The sequence below is a fragment of the Manduca sexta genome, chromosome 21, assembly GCF_014839805.1.
Source record: "Manduca sexta isolate Smith_Timp_Sample1 chromosome 21, JHU_Msex_v1.0, whole genome shotgun sequence".
Classification (NCBI taxonomy): Eukaryota; Metazoa; Arthropoda; class Insecta; order Lepidoptera; family Sphingidae; genus Manduca; species Manduca sexta.
This window is the reverse complement of record NC_051135.1, coordinates 8,833,826-8,856,518: the sequence shown is the minus strand read 5'-3', so window position 1 is coordinate 8,856,518 and position 22,693 is coordinate 8,833,826. Positions and strand designations below refer to the sequence as shown.

The 22,693-nt window shown below is 33.8% G+C and overlaps 1 protein-coding gene across 2 annotated transcripts in view; it reads left to right on the top strand.

Moving 5' to 3' along the window:
• Positions 1–22,693, top strand: part of LOC115450478 (angiotensin-converting enzyme-like) — a 219,965-nt gene that overhangs the window by 182,539 nt on the left and 14,733 nt on the right. For both annotated transcript variants that reach the window (XM_037441097.1, XM_037441098.1), the window contains 4 exons: positions 17,314–17,521; positions 18,593–18,760; positions 20,052–20,139; positions 20,773–20,913. In XM_037441097.1, coding sequence (XP_037296994.1) covers positions 17,321–17,521; positions 18,593–18,760; positions 20,052–20,139; positions 20,773–20,913 — 598 coding nt within the window. In that variant the 5' untranslated portion in view covers positions 17,314–17,320. The remainder of the gene's footprint in view (positions 1–17,313; positions 17,522–18,592; positions 18,761–20,051; positions 20,140–20,772; positions 20,914–22,693) is intronic.

The window sequence follows — 22,693 nt, the reverse complement described above, 5'->3', positions numbered from 1 at the left end:
GGGACAGAGAAAGCGACTTTGTTTTATACTATGTAGTGATATATAATCCTTTGTAACGTTCGATTTGTCATCCATCATACCGGAAAAAATATTTGTAGAAAAACAAACCCCCATATTTTTTCCTATATGGTAATATTTCAACGCTTCAATATCATCAAATTCGAAAAAAAATAACGCAGCAAAAAAATACATTCACCGCATCGAATTGTCAAAATATAGAACAAAGATCAACATGCCTTTTTCCAATTAAAAATTGTTAATCAACATTTCTAATTGGTAACACAATACAAGGCGAAACAATGCAGTAATTTGTGAATTCGAAAACGTTGTCGTGTTCTTTGTAAAACCTGATCTCGATGTTTCACGGAACGTTCATTTCACTCGCATTGTGAATGAGAGAAAATTTAGATTTGTTATCCATCGACGCCACTCGCCGTCTCTGTCATTCTCTTTTTGTTACTCAGATGATTTTCTGTTCCAGTTTTCGTTTCGATTTCTAATACTTTCAACGCCAATATAGTTAATGAAATTAAAATGAATATACGTATAGTCAATACCTATTGCGATAATTCGGCAGCCGGCTTTATTATTGTATAATTAGACAATCCAAATTTTGTTGCTTTTGATTAACTTTTCAGTAGTTGTAGGACTTTGTCACAGCGTAACTGCATCTTTCCAATGAAGTGACATAAAGATCTGACACACTTCTCCCAAAACGACTCCCAGAATGCGTAAACTGAAATTGTCACCTGTAACCTGAGTTCGCAACTCATTACCCCGAATGAACTCTATAACTCGTATTCACTCGCTGAGGTTGGAACTTATTTCGGTCGACGCTTGTTTACGAACTTTACCGAACGTGAGATAAAATTACCTTCGAGTTTCAAGTTTGATTGGTGATATGTGTTCTGGTTTGTAGCTGAGTTTGCGGCAATGCTGAATTGACTGTATTTTAATTTGTCTTATACATTTTTTATTATATTCTCTCTGTGAGCTCCGTATTGTGAAGTTTGAATTCTATGTAGTGTTATATGAAGAAGATATCTGACGCATCAGAATCGGAATTTTAGTACGTAATATTCTTATATCAACTAACAGAACGGGAAAGCTTTCATTCTCTTTCCTATCTTTTTGGCAACGTGAGAGTTCATGAGCGCTGGTAATAAGTTACCATCAGGCTACTTTCATTTGCCTACTATTCACTATAAAGACAAAATCAATTTAGTTATAAAAGTCGCATCCATCATCGTTAATTCAAATTATCGACTGTTTGTTGACGCAAAAAGGACAAACTCAAATAACTCATAAAGTTACAAATTTTCATTTCAAAAGGGTTGCGAATGATTGGAGTACTATTGACTTAACGTCACAACTTCCCTCATTTATAATTTAGGGCTCTGTTTAGTTTTATTGGAGTCTGATCAGATAATGATAGAATTTATTGCCAGCCAATATTGAAGTAAATAATGTTCTAGTAAAAACAGGTTGTAACAATACATGCGATTTTATGTAATTGCCATATTATGTATGTAATTACTGTTGCGATATTTTTTCCTTAACATCCTTGAGTTTTGAAGATTTTGTGTAATCCGATATCAACAAAGCTGGTATAAGCTCATTCCATACTAAAAATGCTATGGAAAAATATACCCAATAGACCAGTGGCGAAGGATGAAATTTTCCAAAAGGGAACCCGACAAAACTTAGGGATACTTATAGAGCATAAATGCGGTGTGCAAATCATTCTAAAGAAATTTAGATTTGGCATAAATTATGAAAGGGAAGCCGGCAGGAGTCGAGTTGCATGAACAATTCGTCATCGCAATAGACATAATTTTAGTTGCATCGAATATTTTTGTAAATCTGAACCGTATCCCTTTATAACTCCCCTAAAGGCCTTGGAAGTGCGTGAAACTCGGTTATAGTCGGTCATTGCCCTCACACATAAAATATTTCGCACGTCGAGCACCAGGGGCGAAAATGAGATTAATGAACTAACTAGAGGCCGTAAGGATAAACTTTAGTAGTTATAGTTATGAATTTGTTTTAAGTAGTCTCTTGTATGTCAAAAACGCTCACGTTACACAAGTAGAATTACAGTTCTGGGGCCTTATTCTCTATGCCACACGTTATTTTGACAGAGCCTAACAAGTACGTAACGTACCGCGTCACGTTAAAGACAATAGAAATTGGCATACAGAATACCATTTCACGCAAATTTCACGAAGATAAGGCGACATGGTCGCGTTACGCGTTTACAGTGACATACAGAATAAGGGCCCTGCACTAGTATTTGAGTGTTAGTATTTAAATTACAGTTTTGCACTCGTGTAATTCTAATTTCAAGCAATTGACGTATTTTGGAACTTAAATATTCTAACCATACTCCTCAGTGTGCTGCCACTAGGCCAATAAAACACTCTTTACTCTCTCGCTCTTCCTGAATAATCTTCCCACGTGATGTAAGGTCAGTCTTCTTTACATTTTTCTTCCACTTTGCTCTATTCATGACGTCGTCATCGGTAATATTGCATGCTACCATGTCGTGTTGGAACATTCGCCCATGTAGTTTCTGGTCTCCTTCTAGGTCTTTTTTTGGGTAAAGCACTCTTTACTACTTAAAATTATTCATACTGTCGTATGCACATTCATATTTCAGATAAACATTGTCGAAAAGTTAGTTTTGATAACAGTACACTAGTAATAAAACCTCGTGTTCATACGTAGATAACAGCTCTTTACGGGTGAATGCCCTTTTGCGAGACGTAGGAACCCTAAAATATTTAGTACCTTTCAGCTTGTATTCCTGCGTATCAAGTTAAGTACCGCATTTCATACAAGCCGTGTAATTATGTATGACTTCATTGACTCTGTTTAGTATCAGATGTAACTACATGTTTATACCAAGTTATTCTTTAAGATACTCTAGAATTAAATCCTTCTTTTTTTAATTCAGTAAATGTCGTTAAATATAGCTTAAATGCAAACGGTATTATATAATTATAATAGCTTTTGCCTGCGACTTCGCTATCGTGAAAAAAGTTTTCCAGTATAAATATTTTCACCGGGTATAAATTAGCCTATAACACTCAGGAGTAATGCAGCTTCTTATTAGTTTAACATTTTTCAAAATCGATTTAGTAGTTCCTGTAATAAGCATATTTAAACAAGCAAACCTTTCAGTTTTATTAGTATAGATATGACACTATTAAAATGTTCAATTAGAAAATATTGATGTTTCGTCAGTTATAGTCCTCATCGTCATTTTTTGAACAAATAAACAATTACTACAATAGCAGAAGACAGGTTACAACAGGAGAAATGCTCAAAATTGGCTCGTGTCTTGTTAGTAGCATAGCATATACAAGCCCCGTCGTTTAATTAATTAATTTCTGTACTCTTGTTGGTTTTAACGTTGAATTTTGCGGCTTCCAAGTAACGTATGGCAGTATATAAATGTCTGCAGTCAGTATAGTTTAAAAATACAAGTAGCCTGTTTACACTCACACGTTTCTTACAATACTAAAATATACTTTAAGGACACCTATAATTTCTTTGGTATTGTCGATTAGTATATTGACGGTGGTGATAATTAGTTTTACAATCAGTAAACCAATTTGTAAATTTGGCAGCTCTCCTATAAAAGACCTAAACTATCTAAACCTAAAGCTCTTGATACATAGGCTTGAGCACCAGTGCACCAACCTTTACGAGACGAAATCCCTACATCATTATAACACGGACCGCCTTATCCCAAATATGCTGATTCATCGCATCTATCGAAGCATAATCACGTGGTGCGCCGCCATCTTGGCCGCACATTACGTTGGTGATGCACCAATCTGAAATTGAAATCGGTGTGCATCGAACGCCATGCATATTTCATGGCTCGGTGACCTAGCAGGAAAGGATTGCGACCTGTACTTTCATAACGCTTCTCAGACTTCGTTAAAATATTCAAGATGCGAGTTGTAGAAGTTGATTTGGTGTTTGATTTGATATACTGGTACTTTTCTTTCTTTAGCTTGAATCATATGTAGATGTTTAGAATCATAGAAAGCGTGTGATCATGTTTATAGTTGCAATTCGTTTTTTGCCATTCATAGAATTTTCCTCATTGAAAGCAGTCGTACAGCAAAAGCAGTAAATAAAGAAATATTTTCTCTATTTATGCAAAACCCTTTGACCCCGATATTCTTGCAAAACCTTCCTCTATGCCTTTCTTTGCGTTATTTTATTTTCCTTTGTATGCGTTTCGCTATCCCATTGTTGTTTTAGAAATATGGCCGGGAGTCTTAAATTTTATGCCTTTTTTATTTATACAAAATTATTTGTTATTATATAAAAAATTATTGAATTGAGCATTATTTAAGATAATATATTATTTTTTGTACTGGCATTACAAAATGACCCCACTGCAACTGATGGTAACCAGAGTGGGGTCCAATAGAATGTGGAAAGATGATTGATTATCCCTCGGCAGTCAATACAATTATGCCGGCCTGTTGGAACCAGTTATAGCCAGGGAGATCCCGGAAGACGAAACACTGACGTGGATCACTATGGCAGGTTTTAACACCTTGTGCACGGTGGTCGCTAGCCGGACGGATATAAAATGTATCGTAACACCGTCATATTATAGACATTAAGCCATTATCTTTAATGTAAGATTTTTAAGTGTTACTTTTATGACATATTTTTATTTCCATTCTTTCTTGCCTTCCACGTGCATTTTATTTCCAAAAATATCAAAACAGTAAAACGGATTTTCCTTCATAATTTTATTGGCGCAGAATATCATGTACAAAGTTTGTTTAGGTTTAAATATTTTTCAATAATGTAAAGCGATTTATTTTAACATGTTCGAAAACTGGATTTACACATGGGACGGGTGAAAAGTTTTTCCGTTAAAATCTGTTTTAATTATAAAACTTTGGAGTTTGTGTCAATACCGCCTGCCGATTGATTGAACGGCCGATATGTGAATTTAAAACAGTTACCTTAAATTATAATGTAAAACTTATATTCAAAAATTTTGGTATCATAGCTTTAAATGTTAGAAATGTTTTTAAGCCAAGGTGTTAATTGTTAACAGCCTGAATAGGTTGGCCTCGATTAAAAATTAAAGTCTGGTTCCATGTTTCGACATCTAGAAAACCCGGATGAAATTTGCGGTCAGGTATCTTTTATAAGTCGCCTTAGTCTACTGGCAACGCAAAAAGGCTGTTGATGGGTCCAGGGTTCAAATTCCAGTACGTTACAATACATTGTGTACAGGAGGCCCATGGCCAGCAGTGAGACAGTACATAATACATGGATGATATTACATATATTATTACACAATAAAATCTCAATCACAATTCCATCAGGATTATCCACCCAATCTACCCTTGAAACAAATAGGCACCAAATTCCAATTAATTCAGAATCCAGACGATCATTTGATGAGAAAAATGTTTGGCTCAGTCGTAATCCGTCTACAGGCCGTTAACTTGGGTGCAACTGTTTATTGAAGCGATTAGAATTTCTATAGTATTGTGTCTTAATTTAAACACTAGAATTATAGGTCACGGTTTATTTTCGTGTTAGGGCTTTTGTTTATTGCAATAAGGTATATTTTATTGGGGAAATAAAATGTATTTAATAGGAGTCTGTATAGGTATCAATAAGGTCGGTCGGTAAGATTATATCGTAAAAATATAATCATGTGAAATAATACCTGTAAAGTTTATTATTATGTATTAAGATAAAAGCGCAACTACGAGATAGCTCTTGTAAGAGAGAGTCAATTTGGGTACTCTTTGACCTTAATGTTATATACCAAATGCCTGCCTACTATCTATTATAGCTAGATCACTCAATGGTTTTAAAACATACTGTTTCTGGACCAGGAAATAGGACTCTAGAACTACCGGTCCTTAGTTATAACTACACCAAAAGGCGATAATTAGTATCTTCAAAAACTATTAACAAAATCTACAAATAACCTACCATTACAGAAAAATTCCGTCATGTAACACGTCTAGACTATTTCAGAATAAAATCTGTATTCCAAATGGAAATGAAAATACCCACGTCAATAAATTTATGGGCAGTCTCATTGTTTTAATTAAACTTCCAATTACAATTGATCGAATAAGCTACTTACATGTCGTTAATTAGCCTAAAGTGAAATGTATTTTACTAGCTACTACTGTCGCTAACATGTATCCTTTTACAAAAGTAACTTATATAACAATTAAATTATGTACCTATATCAGTAATATAATTTTCTGGAAAGAAATCAATAGTTTCAAACATAGCATATAGATAGATAGTAGCGTCATATTAAAGGGTAAGTAAAACCAAATATAAACAAATATCTATACAGTAATGCGGATTGAAATAGGTTGAATTCCTAACCAAATAAAGCTATAGGTCATATTTATCTTCATTTGCTTGCAACTTAATTTCTGCTTGACATCGAGACGGATAGAATCCACAAATCAGCGAAATGTACGCTCGTTGTATCTCTGCTAACCCCAAAACATTACACACTAAGAGCAAGTTCGAAGCAGCGCTGTTTACACATCAAGTCAACAATGAACTCATGTTGCAAGTCTGGTGCAAATATAATTTAATACCGTGTCTACAACATTAATTAGATTTGGGCTTGACTTGTTAATCAAGCCATCAATCTTAAAGGTTCTGGGGTTTAGGACGGGTCTACATGTTATGCTTGATTCGCGTCTAGTACTCAGGCCGTGTAAATTAGCTTTATGAATGATTATGTTAGGGCACAATGACACAATTTATTTTGTTTATATCGCTATTTTATCTATATTATTGCAAGAATTAAATGTCTTTGTTCTTGCTAATATTGGATACTAATCGTAAGCTCGTGATGACTGATGGGTCATTGGTCTGGTGAAAACGATTTCAAGCTTTTTCATGTAAATCATAACCACGGCGAATGGATCCACTCATCAGTATTTAAACCTCGAAACAGACTACCACAAAAAAAATCTTACAACTATATCAACCTTTATCTATACAATACATCCAAGTCTCGTCCAATAAAGACACTAAAGGGAAAGCGCGTCGAAAATATACTTCGTGAAATATCTCAACAATACCGTCACGGCGAAACGATAAAGATACAGTTAAATGGGCATTCCGCATTCTGTAGGGCCTTAACGGTCAATGTCTCGTCCCTTTGTTAGTTCCGCACCAAGCGAAAGTGACGGGTAAATATTGTATTTTAAATCTCCTTCACTTTGACTAATAATCAGGTTTATTGGCATATTTTTTTTCACATTTTCTTTCTTTAGCGTATCATTCTGCATTCGCTGTATTTACCTTTTAATAATCAGGTTGTTACAGGAAAATAACTTGGTAGACATTGGGTAGTTCTTGGGTATTTATATGTTCAATATAATTGCTGGGTATAACAAGGTTTTATCGTTTTATCTTTTGTTAACCAATGCTCTGATGCTGCTACAGTTTACCAGCATTCTCGAGCCTTATCATCGGGTGAGCAGCTCGTCATCTTGTCATTCCCTGTCTATTAAAAAAAATGATCTAGTATCTATCTCGTATTAAAATGTTTAGAAACCCTCATCTTCGTGGGAATTGAACTGTAGAACAGTTTGATGGCATACGTGATGCCTCGTTATTGCCGCTACGCGCAGCATATAAAGATGTTCATTTCAAAGGACTCTCAGAGAAGCAGATTCATCGAATTGTTTTATATAAATTCAAAATAAAAAGATATTTATGTAGGTACTACAAAAACAAATACCGTTTGTCTTTAATCACTCCTAAAGTAAATAACAGCCTGATAAACAAGCGAACGAAATACTTTAAAAGTTGTTTACTAGGCTCAACATCAAATCCTTTCATGGTAAATATTCTCTGTTATTGACACAATGTTAAATGTTTGGGAAATATTTGCGAGTGGGGCGACTTCTGGGATTTGGGTTAGTTATCAAATTTGTTGTATTTAATTTTGTTTTCGAGGGTTGAAACTTCTATTGACAATTCCGTGGTTGGTTATGGGATGAAATTTTAAATTTAAATTCAGATTTATGTTTGATGAGCAAAACTATATTTGCAATGTTGGGTAAATAATATCTGTATATAGTATTAATAATAATCAATAGCATAAATACGATGAATATGGTATAAAACATTTTTAACCTAACCTCGCGTGACCATTTTAATAAAAACAAACATTAAATAGAAAAAGTCGTCCTCCATTATAAAACAAGAATTCTGGAAAGTATGGCCAAGTATTAAAAAGTTGGTAGTTCACTGTACCGTAACACAAAACCCGACCCAGTAAGATTGACTTCTGAAACAGGCCAACGTCTACCTGGTTCGTTTGTTTGTGCAGTTTAATTAAGATGCAAGCAGCGTTTTATAAAGTAATAACGAAATACAAAACTAGAGATGTTCTTTCTTTATACAAATAAAAGATTTATTTTTTAATACATCTTGTATTAAATACGAGGATAACTTTATGATAGGTCTTATAGTTGAACGTGTACACACTATTGTTGGTTGAACTTGAAGGCAACATATTTGGAGGCTATTTAAGATTATTGCGTCAATAAATGTTTGTATAGAATTCCATATGATAAAAAGAAATAAAATTAGAGAAGAGTTTAAAGAATTTCGATCGGCTACAAAACTGCATCCAGGTAAAAAAATCACAGTGGAGTAAATATTATGCTATAGCTATGTGAGTAAAAGTTTGTATTGGGCGTGGTACAAAGTTCCTATAACCCACCTGCAATCACATGTCTCACAAAGCAAACAAAAAAATCTGAAAATGATCTTTCAATTTCCTCAAAAAAATTGGAAAAGTTCTAACAATAATTTCCCGTACGGTCTTGCAAAGCCGCGGCAAAGCCCGCGTCTACCCGACTGAAGAAAGTAATTGGAGATAATACGTGGCCCGCATATTGTAGCCGTGGCTCAGCAACTTGGAATAACAGTCATTTTAACAATGTCATGTTAAGTAGGAAAATTAAGGCCTTTTAGATTTTCGCATGGAAAATTGGATGACGCTGAATATGATTAAGGATAATAATAAAATGAGCAGATTGTCTTTATAAAAATGTGTTGGCTTTGACTTGACCTATTTTTACATCAGCTCATAGTAAATTATCTAAATTACATTTCTCATCTCGTTAAGAGGTCCCTTCATGTACTACTCTGTTTTGATCAACTAGTCAAATAATGTTCTCTGGGTTCTTTATTATTCATGTGATTTGAAAATAAGATTATTCAAAGAACTTTTAGTTTTTTCTTTACGTAAATCCTTTTTATTTTTCTCGCAATATACTTAACATTATCAAGCATATAAAAACACATATTCTCAGTAAATTTTAATGTTCACTATGATATTAAATTTTATAGTACGTTTTCTAGGTATACTTGCAAATGCACAATTTCTCGAGGGATTGTCATTACTCTGTCTCACATATTCCAAAAGTTTCACAAAAGAATACATTAGCGAAGTGGAAACGAATGTAACTTACTTATTTTACGTTGATAGGAAAAGGTTTGTGTAGAGTTCAGGTTGCATTACCTTATATATGAACATCACCGTACGGTAGAAAAATATGTGTAATAATACTTATGTACATTATAAAACAAATTTCACCCACCACACCTGTCTGTTTTTCTGAACTCGAAAAACTAAAAAACTTCCGAACGGATTTTGATAAAATATGGCATGGACACTTCTAACTATTGTACTTATAGTTTAAGACTTTGGGAAGGACGGGCTACTTTTTATCCCATCCTAATTAAGACGCCAACGACAGCTAATAAGAATATATGTAAGAGCCATGCTGTTGATAGTTTTGGCTTAACCATGAATAGTACAGTCGGACTTTATCATTGGTCCACACAAAAACAAGCGATAGCTTAGTGGTTGCGTTTCTAATAATAAGAGTGGTCGTCGTTATTTCATCCCCCGTTACAATCCACCTTTCTAGTAGACCATAATTTATTAATCTTGATATCGGCAACTCTGTTCCGTATACAGAACCATTAGGGCGAATGTAGCTTGACACTTAGCAGGATTAGTATTCTTTACATTTTTACTACACCTTTTATACTAACTTTAAAAATCTTATTTTATGGTAAATTTTATTTATATTTCTCCAAATATTTGTTTATTCTGTTGTTTGTTTTGGAACCAGTTTTAAAAACTGTGCCGCAATTATGAAGGCGATCAAGTAAATAGGTTAACTAAAATCATCAGAGACTATGAATTAAGAAATTATCATAATAACTGGATGTTTATACTACCTTCAACATTACATACTTTTCATCCATACTTGAACAAGACATCACACGATACACCTAAAAAGTGTCTGAGAAATGAGAATTGATGTTTGCTATAGATCATGTAATGTCTAGCGCTGAAATTTTTGGAGATTTGTTACACCATTAACGACTGTGTTGTCATAACAAATACAACGTAACACAAACTTCGACTTAATTTGTTTTAAATTATTTGTTTTCTCTCATCAATATTTTATTTCTGAAACCCATTTTGTGCCGGTTGATATGTCAAAAGATAAGGGGTGACTTCTTGGGGTGAACAAATTTGTGTGCGATAGACCCCAAGTTCGTTTAAAACAGCGTTCATTTGACACCACAACCATCCCTTTAATGTCCAAAACGCGTCAACTTGATGTCTGCATAGAATTATAAATGACAGCATTATTTTAATAAGGTTTATTTTTATGTGGCAATGTTTTTATGACTAATTTGAATTCTGAAACAAGTTAATCTATGCGATTGGTAAACTTGGATAATTGAATAAAATAGTTTAGTTCTTTTTACGCGAAACTATATAAATATAATTGAATCGTTTACTATTACTGGAGGTGTCGTTAAAGGCTTTCCTGATATTGCAATTGGAGCGTCGCCAGATAAGGTACTTTTTCAAGATTTAATGGATGAGCTGGAAAATGTTCTGCAGAATCAACGGATACTTTAATACTTGGGCAAAGGCGTAGAACTTCAGAATTTAATTCATTACTGAGTAAAAAAGAAGCATTTGGCGCAGGATACATTGATGTAATCATTATAATACGTTTACATATTAATTAAAATATTTTTTATGTGCCATTCTGATCACATTTACAAAACTATAGTTCATAAAACAGAATACTTCAATAGTTATATAAAATGTAATGATCAGTTTTAAAATTGAGATACTAAGAATGCAAGACAAGACAAACTGAAGACTTACCTGACGTTATTGGTCATCTTCAATGTGCTATGCCAGAAGGGTAACTCTGTCAGTGCTATCGCGAAAAATCCTGGCAAGATGTCCCATACTGAGCCTAATATTACATACAATGACACCACATAAGTCAACTAAAGAAACATTTTGACTAGTGTAAAGTTGCAACTCTGTCTTGCTGCAATGCGCTGTCATGCTAGAATCAGTCAATTGCAATGGGGTTTAAAATTATATGCCCAAAATGCCCACGCAGAAACATTCGTGACCAAAACTTTTAAAATAAAAATATGTACTGAGATTTTGCGAGCTGCATGGCAAATTTTTTTTGTTTCCAAATAAATGTTGGATGACCATATTGTCTAGTTTTGCTTTGTCCATTTAAATAATGTTGGGAGAATGCAATATGCATTTCAACGTCAAATATGTATGGGTAAGCGTGTAGGAAAAATGGACATGTATAAATAGAATGCGCGTAGAAAAAGTTAGGAACAGGCAAACAAGGCGCCACTTTAATTTTTTAAGCAACTGAAGAACGGGACGTTCCTCTAGCCTGATATATTACAAAACATTATATTGTGACACTTTTTATCCGTTGTTTAAATTTTAGTGTGCCGCCTCAAACAGTATTGAAACGCTCAGCTTGGAAACTAAATATAACCTAATAAAATGTATCAAATTTGAAAATAAATAATGTCACGTTCTTCCTAATACCTCACAAGCAAGCACATGAAAGCTTTTACTGTACACGAAGTACTTTGATATCGTAAACGTGTTAATTACTTTCATCGTGCGTTTTTACGAAATGAAAAAGTTCCCAATTTTAATTCCAACAGTTTCATTATCCAGGAACATGCAAAAAATAGGAACAAAAAACACAGTCTGTTAAACATGAAAAGTTGACTTACCAAACTACAAAATAATTTCCATTCAGAATACATAACACACAAAGGAGCGTATAAACGCACGAACTGAATTTGAAATTTCATTTAAGCACTCACAATCATAACTCGAGAGTGGAGTTTGTATAAAAAGGCATTTGCATCTTCTCACACTTGATGTAGTTTTAATATCTCAGTTGAAAGAAAGTTCCGGAATGAAAGCAACAATCGTTTTATGAATGCTAGCTCTTTAATTTTCTTTTTTATCGTCGACCCTTTCGGCCAAGGATGAATGGCCAGGTCGTATAAAAAATCCGCTTCTTTCATCGGACCCCCATTTAGGGTCCCGCTTATTGCTAAGATAATTGATACGACTCAAAAATGAAAAGATGGTATAAATCATCGAAATTAATCCGGTTCGCGCAAGTCTTTCCCATTATGTTTTTATGATAACGAAGCGCGTTTTAAATTTTGATTAGGAAATTAAAGTTGGCATGTCTGGTTGACAGAAATTTAGTATTCTACGGCTGTTGTAAAAAGTAATTATGTTTTAGACTTTCATTAATTTAATTGGCTTTTTTTGCGCGTAATCACTATTTTTCAGAAGTTAATTATAATTATTCAAAATTTTATACCAAACTTTGAATAGCTAAACTCAAAATAGTAAGATATAAATTTTTTACTAATAATTATTGATAAATATATTTAAATCATTGATTTAAACGTCCTCGGAAAGCCTTTTTGTTAAAAAGATAACATGCTATATTATGTACAAAACCATTTGTACATTGTATTAACATCAATTTAACATTAATTGCTTGTAAATAAGAAACAAAGGCATTGCAATATTTGATAAACAATATTATGGGTCGAACACAATTAGAAAGTGCGGTAATGGAAAATAATCTAAATAATATTATAAACACCAACCATCTAGCATCACATACATAAATAAAGTTATTTAACATATTCACTGGTGGTAGGTCTCTCATATGTGAGAGTCCGCCTGGGTAGGTACCACCGCAATGTCTATTTCTGCCGCAAAGCAGCAGTGTGTAGTCATTGTTGTGTTCCGGTTTAAAGGGCATTGTAGCCTGTGTATCTACTGGACATAATAAGACTTAACATCTCATGTCTCAGGATGCCGAGCGCAGTGGAATACCAAACAATACTTAGTAATTCAGGGTGTTGGATGGTGTTTCTACTGTTTGTGGGCGGTCGTACCATCAGGCGAACGGCAAGCTCGTCTCGTTATTTAAAGATGTAATAAAAACATATTTGAGTGCATCTAAATTAAATTAGAATTATTGTTTTATTTAAAATAATGGCAATATGCTTTAGGAACTACCTCTTTACCACCTCTGTTTATATCTGCTACTACGCAGCAATGTGCAAGTCTTATTGCTTTTTGATTCGTATACTTCAACCAGTGAAATTAATGGGCATTTTTAGTTCTTATTATCTATGGCATCTTAAGATATAATACGTTCTGCGATGTGTCTGTCTGTCCTGCCGCGCTTTGTAATTCAAAGATTTTTGTGGTATTGCAACTGCTAACAGACAGCCGCGGCAGTCTCCATTCGAGCAATTTGCTCGACCCGTTATTCAGTCGTGCATTTTAAAATTAATATCTAATCATATTACTATTTCTGCGAGTCAAACCACTTATGTATGCAATACTTTCTCTTACCACAATATCGCATCCAGTTTCCATCGAAATATCATTATATGCAGTGTTCGAACCAATATCTTGAAATTGCTTATAAATCAGCACATCAAGTTGAACCACCAATATGTCAGATGTATTATAAAGTTTGGTATATTTCACTTTATCTGCTTCTAAATGTATCTGGAAATATATTTAAAATAATTAAGTTTTAGGAATCCCAATCATTTTCTAGGTCAAGTAGGAGTTCACCCTGCGTTTGCAGAATTCTACAACGGTAAACCTTGCCTGTCGTAAGAGGTGACTAATAGGGGCCATCAAGGGTTGCAGGAACGCATTGGAGTACTATGACTGGGGCTTTTGTACCTTCGTACATCGAGCGACCTCATCCTAATTATAATAGTACAACAATGCCGTAGATTTTTAGGACGTCCTTCGGTGTGGATCCTCGGAGTCCCTACAATTAAAAGTGATAGGCCGCAAGACGGCGTTGCACAGGGATAGTAGCGGTTATAATATGGACGATCTTCGCCTCTGGTGCCCGCACAAGCTCTCTTATGCCCTAGAGAGGACTACTGGACGGTATCATTAATTTCGTTTTCTCTACCAAAAAAAATTAACTACTAGTTATGTCTCGTCTAAATTTACTACAAATGCTAAGCTACTAATTGCGCTTTGCCTACCTTTTCAGGAATAAAAATCATGAAAAATTAAAATTTGTAGTGATACCGGTTTCATAACGGTGTGTAGATCATTATCCAAATGAATGCAAATAACGTTGATCCGGTTTGTGGCTTAGAATTACTCATCGGTCTTTACCAAGTTAGGAATAAGATTTACTTTCGAAGTCCACAGTTGGTTTAACACGTCAAAGTTTTGTAAATTTATGACAAACGTTGGCTTCTAATTCGTTAACAGTTGATTAGGCGCAATCGTTGAAACTATTTTATTCCTATATTTTCGGAGACGCGTCACGTGCTGGTCCATATTTTTTCAGAATTCATTGCACTTAGTATCACTCGCACTCACTTTGCTGAGTAGAAAACATTTATCATACTCAGTTTCTAGATAACAAGTTAAATTTACTGCCGCATTCAGAGGCTTCATTTAATTTTAATTGCCATTTTTAAAATACGAGAATATTTTTTTTCAACGCCCACCTACTATTTAATCTACTTTATATTTACGTTATATTTAGTAACAATATTAGCCGTTAATTTACTCTGGATGGAAAACTACCGAATTTAAAATCATTATTATTAAAGACGACTCAAAAAAATTATGCACGAAGCACCACTTGTTTGTTGCCTATTTATTTAGACAATGGCATAATAGTTATGTAAATCTCTAACACAAGTACAATTCCCGAATATTTTCGGTGCAAAGAATAGGGCCAGACACTTCGCGACGTATTGTCCTGGATTACTCCGTATCTAGTATTCTTACGCAAAATCCTGTTGTTGCCGCTGATTTGTGTGTCGGACCAAAATTAACCAACAAAAGAGGAATCAGTTTTTCTTTTTGTATCATTTCTTTTATTATTCTTTTTGTTTATATAACTTTCTTAAGTAAAAGTAGATGTAAATGTTTTGTGTTAATTGTTTCTTGTGGAGTCGTTTTCGTAGTTTAATTTTCAATTAAGGCATAGGTTTAAGGAAGACAATCTAATCTTAATGTAATGTAGTGCTTAACTATTGTTAATTATGATTGTATTCTGTATTATGCCTTTTGTTAAATAATAATAATAATTTCTTATTTCAGCGTAGGTTAAATGATTTAAATAAATAATTTTGTTATTTAAACATAATAAAACCGTATTATATATCTCGACTGTGTTTAGTGGCGTAAATATATTGCGTGCGTTGTGCGATAACTGTTCTGTGGTATCAGGTTGAATTTGGTCAAGCAAAGTTATATTAGGTTTCTCTGCTCAGTATCACTTCTGCCTATCCCTTCGGGGATAGAGGCATATGTGATTATGTTTAAAATTGTGATTATGTTTTATAGTTTAAAATATTCCTATGAGATGAGATAATCATTGTAAGCGTATACGGAGTTGGTCACTTAATTGTTTTAGACGCGTTTAAGTATGAAAAAGCTTATGTTGTATATTTCTTTTTCCGAATAAAATTTTATATTTAAAGTGCACTGTCGTATAAATAACAAGTCTAGCACTAAAGACGTAGTATTTTTCAATATTCTCCACAAATATACGGCCCTAACAAATTGCTCCCATGCAATATTAGAAGGAAAACCTCGTTTCAATTATAGTATCTAGACTTTTCTCCGGTAACCTATTATTTTGTTAATTGAATTACTAGCGTATGTAGACATTTGGTGTCATTGAATTACTCTACAACAGGGATGGCGCACCTTTGTGAATTAACTTGTCATTATTAATTATAAATTGAAAAATAATAAAAGCCTGTAGCGTACCATTTAGGATCCCAACTAGCCTATCTTTGCAGAAACATTACTACGATGATAATGAAATAAAAAAAAGAACTCTACATGCGATTAAAATTATACAATACCAGAGGTATATACATTCGGCATTAATTATGATAGACTACTGGTGGTAGGTCTCCCATAATATGTGAGTCTGCCTGAGTAGGTACCACCACAATGTCTATTATTGCCGCCAAGCAGCAGTGTTTTCCGATTTGAAGGACATTGTAGCCAGTGTAACTACTGGACATAATAAGACTTAATATCTCATGTCTCGGAATGGCAAGCGCAGTGGAATACCACAATACTTTGTAATTCAAGGTGTTGGATTGTGTTTATTGGCGGTCGTATCGCTTACCATCAGGCGAACAGCGAGCTCGTCTCGTCATTCAAAGCAATAAAAAAAAGGCTTGCCCGAATTATTTCGTCACATGCCACCTTTGGCAGGCGTGCCATCGGTTCGTCACCTTTACTCTACAACATTATATAAGAATCTATCCAACTATCCTTTAATTAGAAGTCTTATAAATATTTTTAGCTCAGACGCTATGAACACTACGCGAACACGAACCATCTTAAATATTAATCCACTTACTTAGCCAGCATGTAATATTTTCAAAAGGCACGTTCTCATTAATTCAAGTTTTCAATTAGTAGTTCAGGATCAGTACTGGTGACTGTTCTTTTTACCCACCTGGAACGGTTAATTACTGCGAGATTGTTAACATTTTCATTCCGTGTTGAGGGGCTCATTATAAATAGATATGGTTTTCGACATGGTTCGTAATACTGTAAGTGTAGTAATATCCCGTATATTTATAACATGGTGTAATTAATAAGTACTAGCCAGTGCTCTCGGCTCTGCTTGCGTGAAATTTTTTCCGGGATAAAATTGAGTTTGTATTTTAAGTTAGACCTCTAGCGGTGCATCGGTGAAAATTGCATTTAATTACATTTTGCTTTGCTCTTCTCCTTTAATTATTATTAAAAAAGCTAGGTTTAATATTTTCTTGCAGTAATTTTATATGGAAAATCTTCCAGAACCTTCTAAATAAGAGGCATTTCTTCCCCAGGTTAAACATGAAGCTCATAATCGCGCTGTACCCGCTTTTCTACTCTCTGTTCTTTCCTCTATGCGGGACGTCTTCGAGCGCAGACGATAGAAGATGGCTTCTCTCTCTCGTGGACCTTGTGGAGTTGGACTATGTAGACCACTGCGAACAGAGGGCCAGCGCCACGTGGAGCGAGCTTACTGGAGATAGCAAAGGCTTATCTATGAAGGTATGGTTAACCTAGCATGATTATGTGAGCCTTATATGATAATTCGAGGAGAGGGTGGGGGCGAATTACTGCGTGGGCTATAAAACATGTCTTCTATATACCATAAAATAACTAAAATATGGCCTCATAGGTTTCGTGCCCGACAAGACAAAAAATGTTAATTTGCACATAGTAAGACGCTTTTCTGAATAAATTTATAGTTTATGGAAGGTAATTGTACGGTTCTTTATGAGTGATTGACGGAGCGTTTCCGTGACGGGTGCGGTCCGTGCAAGGGCCATGATAAAATTAATTAAACACCAGAATCAGTGAACCGTGAACGGTTATGCTATTCTTTTTCATTTTGATTTGATGTAATGCAACAATGTTTTACTGTTACGGCCCACATAGCGGACCCCCCTCACCTAATGAGAAACAAAATAATGTATAACTTATTTTGTGAAAATAAATCTACTTAGTAAATCATTACGAAAAAAAAAATGATGAGAACTGATGGTACGGTATATTGTAACTGCTCAGATAACGACCACTGTATAGGTGATAAGAATGCCATAATGACTCGCGTAGAAATCGCGTAGAAATCGCGTTCCGGAATCAGCTGGATATCCTGTGTCAAACAGGCCGGCATAAGTCGACGAGCGAGAGGTAATCTCTCGTGAGAGACTATCTGTTCTCTACTCCACTCACTATCAGGAGGAGTTGGATTTCTGCTGAGCCAAATTCAAAGTGTCTAGTAGAAAATCTCATCTCACCATATTTTGTAAGATTCGTGGTGGCAAACGTAATTATGATAATGTGTGGTTATGCCGTCGTTGTCTAACGTTTCTGAAGCTTTCTGTTTCTTTACGCTCTATGTATTATAGTATAATTATAATAAATTAAAATACTGAACATTGAGGTATTGCATGTACATCATATTTTTTATGTTTACTAAAAACTAGTTTTATTTAGATGGCATCTACAGTAAAAATTATACCAACTTCTAAACAGATCTACACTTATACATTAATGGGCCGTAACCCATTTAATATTTCCACGCGTACAGTACTTTTACATAAATATTAATCGCAGCTGGAGCGGGACAAGTCCTTCGGGATGTTCGCCCGCCAACAGACCACTGACGTGCGAAGCGCTCTCACCGCGCATGCGTTAGCCCCGGACGACAACATCCTAAGGCGTAAAGTGAAGCTACTCCTTCAGCCTGGGGACACGCTGTTGGAAACTGAGCAATGGATGCGGGTAAGTTGATGTAAACAGAAAGTTGTCAAGATAATAGTGGCCAAGTGACAAAGCAATTAGGTATTTATTGCAAATGAATGAACGTTTTCTTTCATTGATAATTTCTTGGCTTACTATTACAAAGATTTGTGTGAATTTTTACATTGATGGAGGAAAATTGAGATTTAAAAATTTCATGTTGCTAAAGGTGGAAAAAACTAGAGAAATATGCCAGAGTCGTGTTAATTGGCAACCCCTACGGCCTATGATACTATGTATGTGTAATATATATGTATGTTGCTAAACAGAATTCATGGTTCCTATTTATCTACCTTTCGGGATTATTAGATTTTTTTAGTAAAAAATGTTTAGAATAATGTGATGTAAATGATTAAATTTGTGCAAAAAAAATATAACATAGAACTTTGTAATAGCAAGACAGCGAATTATTATTATATTTATGATGTTAAATTCGAACCAATAGTCGTACTAGACTCAAATGTTTCTGATAATACGATTAAAAACACTTTATTAAATATGTAGATAAATATATAACCTTTAGTAAATGGAATAAAATTAAGTAAAACATCTATCATTAATACTTTAAAAAGTGACTAATTTTTATGTACAAACGTTTTATAGTATATATAAAATATAAAGTTTTATAGTAAATAATGTAAATTATAAAGCAACGAACCTGCTTACGGTAGAGCAGCATCATACTTATTGCGAGACGGGTGACGCAAGCAAAGCCACCAACTAGAGCTAGTTAACCATAACAAGAAATAAATAAAAATAAATTATTATTCCAGCGTACAAAAATTACTATCGAAATGAAATATTTAACAAAATGAGCGCAATAATGAATGCGGACATCAATTTATTCATTTTCGTTACGATAAACCAAGTAATTGGACATACATTTTTATTAATTTACGGCTCTTCGGAATCGTTTGCTGAATATATCGTTTCCTTGTTTCAAGAACATAAAAGAAACAAATTGCAATGGAGATAACGATAATATATCTTTGGCTCATTTTTATTGTTTTATTACAAAAAAATTTAACGTTAAGTTAAAACAGTAATTTTCTAAATAAATATTATTTAAATATTTAACTTTGTAACTTATAATTTTTTTTCTAAGTTAGATGGTTCTAATCTTAGCCGTCGATTATATTCTTAAATAGACCTGATTAGTATATTTACTCTTTTCGTGTTTATGCCTCTACGGCTAACAAGCGTTTCATCTAAAATATTGAATAATAAAAATACGTAATACATAAATGATTTTAATATAACTCTTTTTCCGCAGTTGGTCACATTCGGAGATACAGCTCTGAACAAAATTCGCTTTGCAACCAATTACGATTGTGACACGAACACAAACTGCACGCTCAGAGGTGAGTAAATCCAACTAATTAACAACCTAACAAAGTTTTACAATTAGCAACAATAACATTAAACTAAAAGCCAAAAATCTGCGGAAGTAAAGACAAACGAGACGCAGCACCGTCCGAAGTCATTACAAATTTCATAAAGCAAGGGAAACTTTTTAATAACTCCGCAGCGCGACGAATGGGCATGTAAAAAGTTAATTTCTCATTTCTCGTAAGGGCAATTTGTATATAAAAAAGTTGGGAGATTTAAGATTTCACGCTTGCATAAATAGAAAAAGGCGGTTAAACTTTCAACACGCAGATGTTTCGTCGTGCATAAATCCTTGTTCTTGAGTCGGGAAACATTGGAAACATCGAATTTACAGCGAGATCTCATTTTATATCTGCTCCTCCGCCCAGCTCTAAGATGAAATAACAATTTTTTCTCTATTTTTCAGTTGGAATACTTTTAAAAATATTTTTTAATGTAGTAATTTTTAAATTAAAATAGAAAAAAAAAATTTTTTTTTGAGTGCAATGGAAGACGAAATGCACATTTTTTTAATAAAGTAGAAAACATTTCAAATAAAAAGCAAACAGCGGCATCATCACTCAAAAGAAAATGAACCTTAAAATAATAATATATTTTATGTACAGAATTAAACTACAACCTCGCGAGACAGCAAGATGAAGCGAAGCAACGACGTATGAAAGCGTCGTGGGAGAGAAACCTTCCCAACATCACCGATTATTTGGAACACATCCTGCCTTTGTTAAGGAACGCTTCCAAACAGAACAGTAAGTTATTTCAAATATAGATAAGTGAAATATTTTAATTTCGAATCTTGTTCAATCTGAAAATTGATGACGTTAATTATTATTAATAAGGTTATAATAGATATAATTTATTCACAGTTTATACTAATTCAGTTATTATGGTTACTACGGTCTTTGTAAACTTTTTACTGTTCTAAATATTTTTTAAATTAATCAACATTAAATTGATAATCGAAGCATGGCACAATCACAATCGTATCGCTTAAATACATTACTTAAAATGAGTAGCTACGACATAGAATACATTGAAAACGTACTGAAAATTTATCTCCACATATCTCTTTGTATGCAGTGATCACAGAGTAAGTTTCATCTAGAATTATGACAATATATTCGGTTTTACGAGACTATATAAAGCATCTAATAAACGCTACTAAGAAACAAACTAATTTGAACAAGTAACTGAAATGAGTTTTGTTAGTTTGGCTTAAAGTTAACAGCGTTTAATTTGTGCTACCATGTTTTGTGACTGTGCACAGTCGTTAGTTTGAAAACATACCTTAAATAGTAAATTCAATGCAATGATTCTGAAGTATTTTCATTAAAATGAACCTGGTTATTTTATAGTGCTTTGTTAATCATAATACGAGGTAATATTAAACTTCAGAATTAATTATCTATATAGTTAATGTTCAGTTCCTTTAAACTAATATCCTAAGAAATATTACTAAAAGTACTTATTTATTCCATATAAATCTATATAATTCAAAAAAGCAAATTATAATTTATAATTGGAATTAACGATAGTTTTTCTCATCTCTGTAAGTTTTACGACACTGAAAAAAGCAAAAAGAAAATTGAATAAAAAAAGCTAAGCCCTATTAAAAGGGTATGAAGGGACGATCTGAGACTCGTGGCCGGTGAAGATATGTGAAGTGCCACGGGCAATCCTTCAGACGGCCCTTCCCAAGACATATAAGTGCCCACTTACTCTATCATACTTATTTCGAGTTGTCTTTTTGTTGGCCGATGTCTGAGAAGTGCTTTTGTAGTTTGTGCGTAATTATTACTGGGAATCTTGAAAAATGTTTATTAGCCAAATGAAAATAATTCGTATTTAATTTGTGCGTGATTTTGTACGTTTTGATTATATGTGCGAAGTAATATTTAATACGCATTGTGTTGTATGTAGAAGTGTTTTAAAACCGTTGAAAACCATACATTTCTTGCTTTAAAATATGAAACCTGGAAGATTTGAAATAGAATACGCAACGGCAATTACATCGTAAAATAAAACATTACTTTAACCGCCCTAATCCTTCTAACTTGATGTGTTTTTAACGACATTTTTGTTGAATAATTGCCTGAGATCATACTAGGATATCATCTAAAGCAGCTGTATAAGCGAAGAAAATTACCCGGCTCTAGAGAAGTTTGTTTTAAAAATGAAGAATTTTTGTACTTTTAAAACATTTTTAACACAATTTTAATGTCGTGCAGATGTTTGAGGGATAAGTTTAAGGCTTTTCCGTGATGTAAGTATATTGTGGAAAATAAAATAGATGGAAATATATTCTAAAATCTCTTGGTAGAGATAATTGTACTCGTGTGTGCTGGTAAACAAATGTCTTAGAAACCTTTCTGATTAAATGCATTTTAGGTAATAAAAAATAAACTTTATCCATCACGCAGGCGAACAAAGTTGCACTTATGATACGTCAAAACAAATATTATTTCTAAATAACAATTAAAATCACTTCTATAACTATGGACATTTTAAATTAAGGATAATATTAATAAG